Here is a 13,478-nt window from a genome sequence, read left to right on the forward strand (position 1 = left end):
GTGAAAACATCCAGAACTAGATGGGCCAACTAAATGGACATATATCTGACTTGATATATGTCCACCTGGCATGGTATCATATATTAATAGCAGTCTGTTATCTGAGTTACCAGGGACGTGGGTGGCGCTGTGGTCTAAACCACTGAGCCTCTTGGGCTTGCCAGTCAGAAGATCGGCGGTTCGAATCCCTGCAACGGGGTGAGCTCCATTGCTCAGTTCCAGCTCCTGCCAACCTAGCAGTTTGAAAGCATGCCCGCCCCCAAATGCAAGTAGATAAATAGGTACTGCTCCGGCGGGAAGGTAAATGGCATTTCTGTGTGCTGCTCTGGTGTTGGTGCTCTGTTGCGCCAGTCATGCTGGCCACATGATCTGGAAAAACTATCTGCGGACAAACTCCGGCTCCCTCGGCCTGTAAAACGAGATGAGCGCCACAACCCCAGAGAAGTCTGCGACTGGACTGTCAGGGGTCCTTTACCTTTTAATCTGAGTTACCAGTTCTTATTTAACCAAAATGGTACCACCCATGCAGAAGAGGGAGGGATCAGTATGCTTGAGATAACTGAGAGGTTTGCAAGAACTACACAAACTCTTGGGGTGGGGGCAGTTAAGGGGGTACTTAGAAAAACAACAATTCCAAAATAGTATAATGAGGACTGAGCGTGTTGAGTGGGCAAAGAATTGACAGTGCTGCTGCTGCAGGGAAGAGGATTGTCAGCAGCTGGAGGTGGGGGCAAGAGAAGAGGATTGATAGTGGTATGGTCCGTTGGCCAGACCATGCTGAGGACCCCTTGAATCTGGTATCAGCCCTGCTTCCTGTAGTGCAATGAATCTTTCCCATAGCCTCCTTTGCTATTCCTCAAGTAAATATACAATTGTGTACATAATAGGCATAGAACATGATCTTCATTAGGACCAAGTAGTATTATAAATACCAGATAATGAATTCCAAGACCTTGCAATGCTTTTTTAAAAAAGAGAAGTAGGAGGAAGTTCAGATTTACAAAACATTTGCCCACTAGTCCATCCATCATTTTCCAAATTTATTTAAGAAAAAAAATAACATGAGCAAAAATGAGAGTACTTTCAGTGTTACAAGAAAGTATATAAATGTCTAGCAATAGTCAATCTGATTTTTTTAAATACAAAATAACCACATGAACACCTAATATACAGGTTTCATTTGAATACATATTTATTAGATAAATATTAGGTTGTCACATCATCTAACTACATACAGTTTTTCAAGACTAAAAATCACAATTATTTTTTTCTGACCAGTTTTAAAGTATGAAATGATTGCATTGTACTGTACATACAATGTACAAACAAAGACAATGGCCATTTTTGCATGTTAATTCCGATTGTACTTTTTAAAATTCTCCTCTGATCACAATATCAAAAAATTGTACAAAGTGAATTTGGTTACAATCTTTTTTATTATTTAATCCCCTTATTTTCTTCATTATTTTTGTAGCACCCTAAAAATACACAGGTGATAAGACTAGTACATTTAAGCTAGTTATTACATGAAGGGAAAAACAAAAAATGCAACAAAATTCTTTTCACAAAGGATCCAGAGTATATTACAAGAAGTGAAACAAATGTGGAGACTTCACAAACGCTAACAAACAGGATTCATTTTCCACATAAGATGGAGCTTCAAGCTTTATTTTTTTCCTGCGAAATAAAAACAATGCACATTCCAAGGAAAATGAATGCATTTCTGTTAACATGTCTCTATTTGCCATTTACATATGTACAGATGTCCCTGGAGTCTCCACTGCAGACATTAGTGTGTTTTCATAATCCTCTAATAATAATTAATAATAATAACAACAATAATAATGTCTTGGCAGTAGAAGTATAAATCTCTGTGGGTTCTTTTCCAGGTGGGTGTCTATAGGGAAACAATGAAAAAAACAAAACCCCAAAGCAAATGCCCCTGAAACAAGGATTTTTTAAAAATAAAATAAAAAAACCTTTGGTGATATAATTTTGCCCTTCAACACAAAAACAACTAATTTACAGAACAATCCTATGTATGTCTACTCAGAAGCATTCATCAGGGTTTTTTCTCAGTTAACTGTGCATAGGATTGCAGATTTCTTAAACAACACTATACCAACTTGATGGGCCTTGTTTCTGAGAAGACATGCATGGGGTTGCTATTTATTTAACAGGTTTTCTCCACATTATAACATGATGGCAGTGAGCAGATAAGAAAAAACCATCAACCTTTTTTTTGTTTTGACTATCCTTAAACAGTCCCAGTAATTTAATAAGATGCTAATGTGGTCGTGTGAGAGAGAAAGTTGGGGGCATTCTGGGTTGACTTCACAAAGGCTGCCTCTTTGATAAATATGCCCTTTGATAAACTATTACGCAAGTACATGGCTAGATCTCAGCATCTGCTTCCATCCGTTCACAAACACAGCTCAGGTAGCCCTTGTGCATAGTCAATCTGTCTCTTTCTACGAATCAGTGTACATGAAATCCACAGCTGCCAAAATGTGCATTTAACTGTTACTAGAGAGAAGATTTCATCAAATGATAGAAAGCCTTATTATACCAAATATGTTTGTCTCAGGTGAGTCTCACCTTATGCCTCCTCAACAGGAACCTTTTTATAACGATGCATTTTGATTGCCATCAGCAAAAGCTAAACAATTTTGACTTTAAAATGGTTCCGTTTCCAGTTACACAGAACCCCCCCCCCTCAATTTTCAAGTAACTAGTTTTGATAGATGCATATCTAACAGTGGAGGAGCAATGCTAAAAAATAAAATAAAATTCAGTGCTAGAAGCTGAACAGGCAAACGCACAGTATATGGCTTAACATAGGCCTACACAACTTGTGATCCATCAAACTGAATGCAACCCACCCACCATGTATTGTAGCCTACCAGTTGCTCGACTAAGAACATAACAACTCTGCTGGAGAAGGGCCAAGGTTCGTCTAGTCTACTAGTCTTTCACTAGTGGGTCTCACCTGATCTGAGGTGTGTCACAACAGGAGCACTATCACCATGCAAATATATGGCAGAAGATTAAGAAATAGATCCCCAAATGCATGTTTGAGGTCCTGGGTCTGAAAGGTTGAAGACTACTGATAGTCCATCATTCTGCTTTCACAGTGGCCAATCAGATGCCTACAGGAAACGCACAAGCAGGACATGAGGACGGCAACACTCTCCTCTCTTGTGATTTCCAGCAACTGGTATTCAGAGGTATTTTTATTTATCTTTTTTTTTGCTTTTTCAATAAACAGTGGAACCGGAAGCTTTATTGCACTACTGGTGGGCCACAATACATGGCAACGACAAGTGTGTGGCATTCGGTTTAGAGCTCATAGATTGTGTGTGAGAGGCTTTTTAAAAAATTAAGAATAATGTGTCAAATTATTAGCCTTAGCTGCTCATACAAATGATTTCATTGATTATGTAAATGATGCAGCAAAATGGTGCAGGGGGAAAGCTACTAAAACGAAAAGAAAAGAAAATGCATTTTTAATGGAAGGAAGCTCTAGACTTCAGTGTCACAGTGGTGTCCCATCTCAGTTGTGCCACCATTTAATAGTTGTGGCACCAGGTGTCCAATAATAAAGATCCTTTGCTATGTATATACAGGATAAGAAACTATATTCTGTACTGCTTTCCCCTCTTCTACGCATAGGCCAGCATCCTTTTCAGAGGGATGTAAGTGAGAGCCTTAGAAATAGCTTCTTTGCCTACAAAGCAGAAGTCTAGGGTGATACAGGTTAGGACAGTCACACTTCCTAGCTCATAACAATTTCTTTGCTGGGCTGCTGAGGACACTGGCCAGATGTAGAATATTTGTTGAAGAAACTGATAGGGCTAATTTATCAGAAGGAAAAATTGATGCTCCCTTAGTCCAAGAACCCTTTACAAAAAGAAAAAAGAAAAAGAAAAAAGACCCGCTCCCCCTGACTATGTATTTTAAAAACACATGTATATTCAGATTGTGAAAATGTTGAATATAATAATCAAAGACAATACTAAAATATTCACAAAAGGTATTTACAACAGCAATTCTTAAAATAATTGATCTTGCATAATGAACAGCGCTTCTCTTGAAAAAAGGAACAAAATAAAAACCTCAATAATAAGGGTGGGGAGGGGAAAGGTAAATGTAGGAACATCTCTACATAAAATGTTTACAAATTCAACACTCCTAACTGGAAAATAATATAAGAACTAAAACTGCCATTTCCTGTAATATCTACAGCAAGGTGCTGTCGACTAGCATATATATATAACAAGATGCAAATACAGCAGTGGTGGTAGATGCTAAGAACAAATGCTGAAAGAATTTACAAGCATGACTTTGGTGAGGAGAGCAAATTCAGAATGAAATGCACAGGTCATGCCATTCGCAGAGGGCAAGGTGGGTGGAGTTTACACACTGAAACCAACACGCAAGAGTTCCATCTGGCACAAAATCGAAAGCCTACTGCTGAAATCAAAGATGGGACTATTGGATTGGATTCCGAACAGGGGACGAAGCAATCAAGGTGTATTATCCACAAAAAGCAATATTCTGTACACAGTAGGCAGAAGATGAAATGTTGGCCCGCAAGGGCAAAGTTGGCACACATGCACGTCTTAACACACAGGTACTATACAAAATTTATAAAGAGAGAACGACGGAGAGGACGCAGAAATGGGCCCAGAAGTGACTGGAAGCTCATGCAGGAGGGAAGCAACCACATGAGAAGCACAAATACCACGGAAGCATTGTGGCACGAGAGCCTGCTGTACGGTGGTACCAAAGGAACTGACTGTTCCCGTGCCCATTATCCTTGGAAATATATTTTTTGAAAAGAAGAGGGAAAAGGTCCTGGCAGCTAAATGATACAATAAAACTGAAAAAGAGAAACAAAAAGGCAGAGCCACATAACACAATTTGGAAAATGCAAAGCAAACCATCGGAGGGTGGGGGGAGAGATAAGGTGACTCTTATTGCAAACGTCTCCTTCAATTCCAAACAATTGTGAACAGTTTTCCCCTCTATCTCTCTCCCCGCCCCCAAATATCTAGAAGTGAGAGCTCTTTTTCTCCACACTTTTGCTACATTTTCCTGTTAGGAACGGAGCAGTGATCTAACTTCGCAGGTTACAAAAATCGAAAGCTCTTGGTGATGGATCAACGGTTTACAGTTTTTCTCTTCTCCTACTTCATATGTGAATATGGTCTGCCCCCTTTTAATAGATGGCTGCTTTATTGTCACAAAAGGCAGTAATCTGAAACCAAATCCCTTAAGAAGAAGAAAAACAGAAAGGGAAAGAGAAGGACAGAAGAAAACAAGGTGTCCATGTATCTGTGTCAGAGCAAGGTAACTACCCTTCCTCTAAGAATAGAAAAAATAAAACAAAAAAATTGCTACGATTTAGAAAAGCACGCTTGCCATACCCTGGAGATTCACTGGACTCTTCCACAATGGAGAAACCACTGTCTTAAGAAACAGATGCCTCCCTTGGCTGCATTTTGTATTTTTATCCTACTTGTGACATCTTTATTGGTTTTTTTGTGCTTTTTGGTATTTGTTTTCTGTTTCTGAGTTTGTTTGGCTAGTCTAAATGTGCTGCCAAATAAGTTTTGTCCTTGTTGTGTCCGACAGAAGTGTACTGGGAGAGGGAGGGAAGGAACATAGTGGAACAGACAATACAGCATTAGGGCAGGAGGGAGAAAGAACTTAATGGAAGAACACAAGTTGGAAGGACTTTCTGAAACTGGTCGCTTAGCATAGTTCTGTTGCCTTTCTTCCCTTGCTGAGACTGGTTTCTACTGCTGCTTCTCTCTAGGCATATCCCAAAACTCTTTTATCTCTCTGCATAATTAACAAGTGAGGTTTTCCACAGCTGCACAATCGATCTGTGAAGTAGAGTGGCAGTCTGTGAGGTCACCACCTTATTGTCCTCTTGCTTTTCCCCACCGCAGTTGATGAAGCTTGACTCAAGCAGTTCTGAGATGAAGTTAAGTAGGGAGTGTGCACCATTTGCTTAAGTTGTGAGTTTGTCCTTGTGAAAAAAGGGTGGCTTGGGATTCCTCACCGTGAAGCTACAGACTTGTCAAACAAGTGTGAGGTGTTGGGGACAAAACACAGAAGGCTTCAGTTGTTCTCAAAAAGAGAAAGAAGGTCATCATTGCTATTGCTCGGTAAGTCAGGAGGATCCAAGTATGAAAGTAGCTCATCTGGATTCGTGAGTTCTGGAAGCAGCTGGAAAAGAAAGAGGAAATTTTGAAGGCAGCATCATCACAGGCGTGAAGTAGCCGGCAAATGGCATGTTCGCTCCACATTTGCTGGCAGATAAAACTCTCAAAATGTGTCTGTAAATTTTCTTGATGGGTAGAGAAAAGAGTCCTTTATATGTGATAGCCAGCCCAATTACAGGAAGAATTTCCACTCCAGCGCTACATGGCTGTTGGCACTGCGATCCCCCATGTAACTGAAGCATTATATGGGCTCCTGTGCCAAGAAACACTTCTGAGTGGCCCTCTCCCTACCATATAAAAAATTCTCTACACCTACAAAAAAATTGCACGCGGTGGTGGGGAATCTAGCTCAAATCTCTCTCCCTAGCATGTTGCTTTGTGTGCACAGGGGAGCTTTTCATGGGGCAGAGCATTCAAATATTCACTCCCACCTGAAAAGGTGCAGTTCAATAATACACAGGGCTTCTGCCCATTTGTTTTAGCTCTAGGACACTCTGACATGCCTTGTAAGTTATTTTGTGCCGAGGTAGTACTCAAGTGTGTGGCAGAAAACCAAGATGAGGTGGTACAGCAGCCTCACAATATTATGGGCAGTTTTCCACTGTGGTCAGCGTATCTTTGCCAGCCACTCTGAGCCTTTACAGGTGAAAAGCAGGTTAAAAATACTGCAAATAAATAAATATGGCATACAGATGATGCAGCACATTCTGTAAATGGCATCTATGAGCTATCACCACCTGAAAAGGTTAGCATGTATATAAGATGGTCTGTAGGGGCTTCTTTAAAAGTCACACACAAATATTCTGCATTTTAGTTTCAGCTATGATACTTCCTAGGAGAAAGTGTAAATACCATGTACAGATTAATATGCCATGATCTCACAAACAATCCTATTGTTGGAAATTCAGAAATAGTTTGTTTACCCTTTGTGGGTTCTATTTCTGAAAAGGTTAAATTCCACCATCACTTGCCAACTAGTTAATATAGTTAAAAGTGAATCAATGCTGCCTGGTGTGACTATGTCCAGTTTAGCCAATATAACGTGTTCCCTTTGAATCATCTGTACTGTACCTTACAGCAGTCCTGAAATACATGAACAGATGTAAGTCAGATACCCGTTGAATGAAAATATTTCAACTCTGACAGCAATTCAAAAAGGCTTGCAATTATAATTCATAGTGTTCTCTTTGGCCAAGGCCACAGAGACGGTAGCTGTATAGTTGTCATAGCCTTCACCAACAATCTCATTTGTTTTCAGGGCACTCAAGTGACCAATATCCTTGGACAAGTAGAATGTAAGTTGATATGAAACTGTGTGGGTTTTTGACTGTAATGAAACCTTTGTATGGATGAGAATTCCCCACCCCACCCGGGCACACATTCTGGAGCACTTTTCTACAAAGTCTTTTGCACACCGGGCTGCTTTTCTTCTCTTTTCTAAGATGTCCTTCTTTTTGCAAAACCTGTTCCTTTGTTGCCTATAGCTTATTTTGTCCTAAGTAGCAATAGAATGTATGGTTTTCTTGTGGATTAAATGGCATCTCCTCCTCCTAGGAGGGAAATGCATGGTTTCTGTCACTAGGTGCCAAACTACAACACAACCTGGTAACAAGCCTTGCCATCTTAAAACACTAGTCGAGAAGGGAGAATCATTCAGATGTTCCCATTCAGAAACAAAACACATTTAAAAATGGAAACCTATACAAGTCTGCTCCCAGACTCAGCCACAGATTTCAACATTCCGTCTGTCGGAAGAAAAATCTCTCTACCACTCAGACCTTCAGCTTTTTAACAGCTGGTTGGCCCAATAAATGATTCTTTTTGAAAATCAAGCCTGATGACATTTAAGTCTAAATAAATATTTATTAAAGTGTTTTAAATAAATAAAGTAAGTAAGTAAGTAGCTGATTGCTCAGGGTGGTATTCAACTTCTACACCCCATCCCTTTTAAAAATGTATGTTAGTCAGATAAGTGCTATATCAACATCAATAATAACGAAAATGTTTTGTGGCCTATTTCTCACACAGAAAGCTTGTTTTCCCCAAACCCAGCCCCTGCCTACCCACCCTTGTCAAGGGAAAGACACCACTTGCGTGACATGGAGTCTGAGTTGTCAGCTGTAGTGAAGAAATGCAAGAAACAATGCATAAAATGAGGGCATGTGCTATGAAAGCTGTTCCTTTCTTTTTATTTTCTTTTTCTTTTTATTAATTCCTGCAGAAACTCAAGGCACATTCTAAAGCAAGCAGATGACAGAATGACACAAACTTACATCCAGCGAAGGCTCCGGCATATCAGATGTCCCCTGTCCACCAGCCTGACCTTCTAAGGCTGAGGAGGGGTTAAAGGCCAGGTCATTGTGTGGATGGTTGCTAGGAGCGGCCTGTGGCGGCTGCCGGGACGGCTGGGTAGGAGGACCGCTGTGATGTAATGGCTGCCCTGACTGGCTGCTGGGATGAGGTACGTGCAAACCTTGCTGCATGGAACTATGGGACTGATCAGTGCTGCCGGGATGAGGGATCTGCGGAGGAGGAAAGAAGCAGGAAAGGAAAAGTGAGGCTACATGGTACAAGGCTCAGAAATGGCAGGGGGAGGAAATAAAATCTTTGTCACTCTAAATTACTTTTGCATTAATGCAAAACTCATATTGCAAAATGCTAGGCTTGGACAGGTGTTTGCCGCCAGGGGGAAAATAATGTGCAGGATCATGAGCCCTCAGAATTTAGGAGGCGTCAGTAGAAATAAATAAATGCATGGGATAAAAGGTAGCTTGGTAGGGGACCAAAATTCTCTTTATCCAGATCCTGCCCTGAAATTGTTAGGGTGGTGGAAAAGATGGAAGTATACATTTACCGTATTTTTCTCCCTATAGGACGCACTTTTTCCCCTCCAAAAATGAAGGGGAAATCTGGGTTCGTCCTATGGGGTGAATGCAGGCTTTCGCTGAAGCTTGGAGAGCGAGAGGGGTCAGTGCGCACCGACCCCTCTCGCTCTCCAGGCTTCAGGAAGACATCCGCAGCCTAGGCAGCCCTGCGGGAGGTCCCGCAGGGATGTCTAGGCTGTAGATAGCAGCCTGCTTCCCGGAGCGTCGGGCGCCCTGAAAGCAGAGCGCCCAGCGCTTCGGGAACACATCCGCAGCCTAGGCATAGCAGCCTGGCGCGAGGGGCGCCCTGAAGCAGAGCGCCCCTCGCGCCAAGCAGATATCCGCAGCGTCGGGAGCCCTCCAGGAGTTCCCCGCAGGGCTCCCCACGCTGCGGATAGCAGCCTGCCGCCCGGTGGGCGGGGCGCCCTGAAGCAGAGCGCCCCTCGCGCTGGGCAGACATCGGCCAGCCCCACAAGCTCGGGGGACAGCAGGGAGGCGCAGCGCCGCCATCCCACTGTTCCTCAACCTGGTTCGGTTTCCCTAACCTGCTTTTGGGAGGGAAATAAAGGAAGAATTTTTTTCCTTTATTTCGCCCCCAAAAAACTAGCTGCGTCCTATGGGACGAAAAATACGGTACTTTCATAACACAGATCTTAATCATCTGGGAGGAGAATGGCTTTCTGCACATTTCTTTGGAGTGGGCAAACTTAATCAGTTCTGCTGTGGTTTTCATTTAGTCACATCTTCTGGGCAAAAAGGCATCCCCATCAAAGAAGCAGCTCTTGACAGATGCTTCCACAGCAAATTCACCTTAAGCCAATTAAGGTACAGAAACTGAAACATGGCATTTCATGTAGTTCTCATAAAAATAAAAATACTCTCCAAATATTGCTACTGGGCCACACACAGAGATTAATGAGCATGCATGTCTGTATCTAGTGAAACGTGTGTTTGTTTCCTCCTTTTGTCCAGGCCTCCTTTTAATGCCAGAGCATGCCTTGCAAACTGACTTTAGCACCATGGAGAAAAATAAGTGCATGAATAGTTTTAAAGGATGTCCCCTACATTCAGCTGACATAAAGATGCAAAAAGATAGCATGAGCACAAAAACACAATGCAAATGAACAGCAAGTGCAAGAATTCTAGAACACAGTAGACGTATTAATATAAAAGACATTTCTATAGTATGCAATTAGTTAAATTTGGTTACAATAAAGTTGTTTTAAAACTATCAGAACACTCAAGTAGGCATTCTTATATTTTAAGTAACTGATCATTGCAGTCTATACTGCACCTATTTTGAATTATCTTGGATGTGCCAGCAGAGGTTAAAGTTCTAATATCTTCTGGGAAGAAGTTATTCAGTTGTCTATCACTGGTGATATCACTGGTGGCATTTACTCATTTAAGGGACCCAACCACTTTCAAAGACTAGGCCCTAAGATGGACTACTTGCTTCTTCCAACAAATCAATAAATTGAAAAGTGTTGGAAGTACAATGCTAAAACTGAGATATGCATCCTTAGAGCAGCGCCCATGTGCTTTGATATACCATGCTTGGTGATAAAAAAATGATACTAGGAAACAAACTCAAGTAGCAGGGTGGAAGTAGGTTTATATAATGCTGAAACTCAGTGCTTCGCCAAATTATTTATTTTTAACAAAAACATAACCATACGAGAGTATTAGCTGCATACAAATACAGGGGGAAGATACATACAAATACATTGGCCAGTTTAGCATCAGTTCTTTTCTTCCTTACAGGTGAATGCTGCAAAATTGAAGACTTCCATGCCATCAGGTGTGAGAGAAGGCAGTGCGTGCTTATACTTCTCCATATTCCAAGAAGGCAGCTCCTGGTGAGCCAATTTTTTGCTCTCGACTTTCCAAAGGGATTTAAAGGAGCACAGAGGCAAATAGCCCCATTGCACATGCAGACATCTCTAAGACAGCAACCTTTAATTTGCCAGTTTCGTTTGGGGTATATCGTACCCTGGTCTGCCACATCTGCATGGGTGGGAAGATGCAGGGGATCATGCCTTCCCTACAAATGACCTGCTGTTTTGTTTTCATTTTAATTTCCCTCTTTCCCCTCTCCATCAGTATGTAAAGCAGGAAGTTGAGGGGGAGAGGCTGTGAGAGATGGAAAAGTTAACTAGACAGTTTCCATGCTCCCTTCTGCCATCACCTGCCCTTTTGATTTCCTTATGTGGTTGTGCCAAAGGAGCAGGCTCATAAATTGGCCCTCCCTCTATACTTGGGGAGTTCAACGGACCTATAGCTTTTCCTTCATGCCTCCCTCTGCCTCTCACACCTGAGGAAGTCAAAAGGGAAGGGGTGATAGCAGTGGGACCTCCCATCAGTACAGAGAGAGGGAAGAATACAAAAAGTATGTGCTATCATTTGAGAAGGCACACATGGGCCAATACCCCATATTACAGTACACTCCAAAATGGCCTGCTGCTTAGATCCTTTCCTTCCCAGCCAAGGCTGGAAACTGAGGAATCTGGTATCTTCCCTTGCAGAAGCAGGAAGATAAGACATTTCCTTTACTAATCCACCAGTACAGATGCTAATAGGCTGGGAAGTTTTTTAAATAAATAAATATAAAGCACTGGGTAAAGAACATTTTTGGAAGGGCAGAGTAGTAGCACTTCATATTCCCCCCCCCCACTAGACCCCCAAGATATAACAATAAGAGCCAGGTGTAAAATACATAGTCAGAATTAAACAGGGTGCCTCTGAGCTCTTTCTGAATCTAAGGTTTTGTTTTCAGGAAATTAACAGAAAGGATAGCTTTCTTCATTTTATTAGCCTGATATAAGTAGAAGAAATGGGCTTGTTCTTGTTGAACGTTTGGGAGTGAGACATTCTTGCTGATCTAGTGCAGATTAGGCCTGGGTGATGTATCGCCCAGGACTGGTATGAGGGCAGATCGTGATGGCGGCTGAAACTGCCACCTCTCCCTTGGCGTCAGTAGCAGAGGAACTCGGGAGCGGTGGTGGTTTCACCAAAGATATACCACTGAATGAAGCTGCCATCACAGTCTGCCCTCATATCAGCACAGAGGGAGAAGCAAGCTGCATTGGTGAGGCGTGATACAGCTTGGCTGAGGAGTGTGCCACTGCCCTTCCTTCAGCCAAGCAGTTTGACGGAGATCCTGACCACCACTGGCTTGCACAAGGGGTGGGGGCTCCATTAAAGTGCTCCTGCTCACCAACTGAGGGAGCCCCATCCTTTTCCTGCTCACAGATAAGCAGGAAAAAGATGGAGCGCCCTCAGCTGGGTAACGGGTTGCTTCGTGTCCCCCAGCAGCCTCATGGAGCCTCCAGCTTGTGCAAGCTGGAGATTGGGGGGGGGGGGGCTCCCTTAGACTTCTGTGCCAAGGCAGCAGGTCTGCACTTGCCTCACCCGGGAGGGTGGGCTAGGTCTTTCCTCCTGGGGGAAGGCAGCCAGGCAGTGCAGAGGCTGCTGGGCCCAGCACTTGCTAGCCCTGCTCCACAAGGCGCAGATAGGGTGGCTTGCCCCCTGTACCTTGAGGAGCGGTGCTGATGCTGTGAGGGAGGCAGCCTTGCAAACGGAGCCTGACAGGCATGCACTTGGCTGGCCAATTCAGCTTGTTTCTCCCTCCGTTTCAATGTTTTGATGTTGAAAAGCTGACATCGCCCAGCCCTGGTGCAGATCACCCACAGATTTACCAGTAGGGCAACTATCTACCCACTAGGACTGGGCGATGTTGAAACAAGGGGCATCGGCCCCAGCTGGCAAGGTGCTGGGAAAAACTGCCTCAGTTCTCACGGTGGGAACTGAGAAGCGTCTTGTGGGCTGGGGACAATGCAGCTGCCCCCTGCCTGCTGCTCAGTTGGGGGGGGGGCGAAAAGCCCTGGCTTCCCAGCTGAGGGATCCCAACCTGGAAACTGCGCTTCCCTGGACAGGGAAGTTTAGAGGAGGCTCACCTCCGCATCAGAGCCCTTGCTCTGCCTGGCTGCCTTCAGGCAGTGCTCCTTTAAACTTCCCTGTTGAGGGGAGCACAGCCGTGCACCCCTTAAGTAGAAGAGTGTGGTGGAGCCTGCACCTCCCGAGCTGAGCAGCCCTGATCCAGCTCCTGTGCAAGCAGGAACTGGGTTGGAGATCTCTCAGCTGGGAAGCGGGAGCACTTTAATGGAGCCTGCCGCCGCCAGCTTCTACAGGCCACCAGCAGGTTGGGGACTCTGTAAAACTGTTTGGCTGAGGCAAGGGCAGCAGCGCAAGCCTCAGCCAAGCAGTTTAAAGAAGTGGAGGGAGGAACAAGCTTACGTCTCACCCAGGCAACTTGTTTCAGTCTCTGCCGTTATGAGGGGCAGACCACGGAGACGGTTTCACTCAGTGGTATATCACTGAG

At 43.5% G+C, this 13,478-nt stretch overlaps 1 protein-coding gene across 20 annotated transcripts in view; it reads right to left on the minus strand.

Moving 5' to 3' along the window:
- Positions 1-1,168: 1,168 nt before the first annotated feature.
- The window catches only part of ZMIZ1 (zinc finger MIZ-type containing 1), a 368,324-nt gene continuing 356,014 nt past the window's right edge, over positions 1,169-13,478 (minus strand). For all 20 annotated transcript variants that reach the window (XM_083440354.1, XM_083440341.1, XM_083440353.1 and 17 more), the window contains 2 exons: positions 8,507-8,755; positions 1,169-6,237 (listed from right to left, as the gene is read on the minus strand). In XM_083440354.1, coding sequence (XP_083296480.1) covers positions 6,130-6,237; positions 8,507-8,755 — 357 coding nt within the window. In that variant the 3' untranslated portion in view covers positions 1,169-6,129. The remainder of the gene's footprint in view (positions 6,238-8,506; positions 8,756-13,478) is intronic.

This window comes from Podarcis tiliguerta (assembly GCF_965153285.1).
Source record: "Podarcis tiliguerta genome assembly, chromosome: 5".
Classification (NCBI taxonomy): domain Eukaryota; kingdom Metazoa; phylum Chordata; class Lepidosauria; order Squamata; family Lacertidae; genus Podarcis; species Podarcis tiliguerta.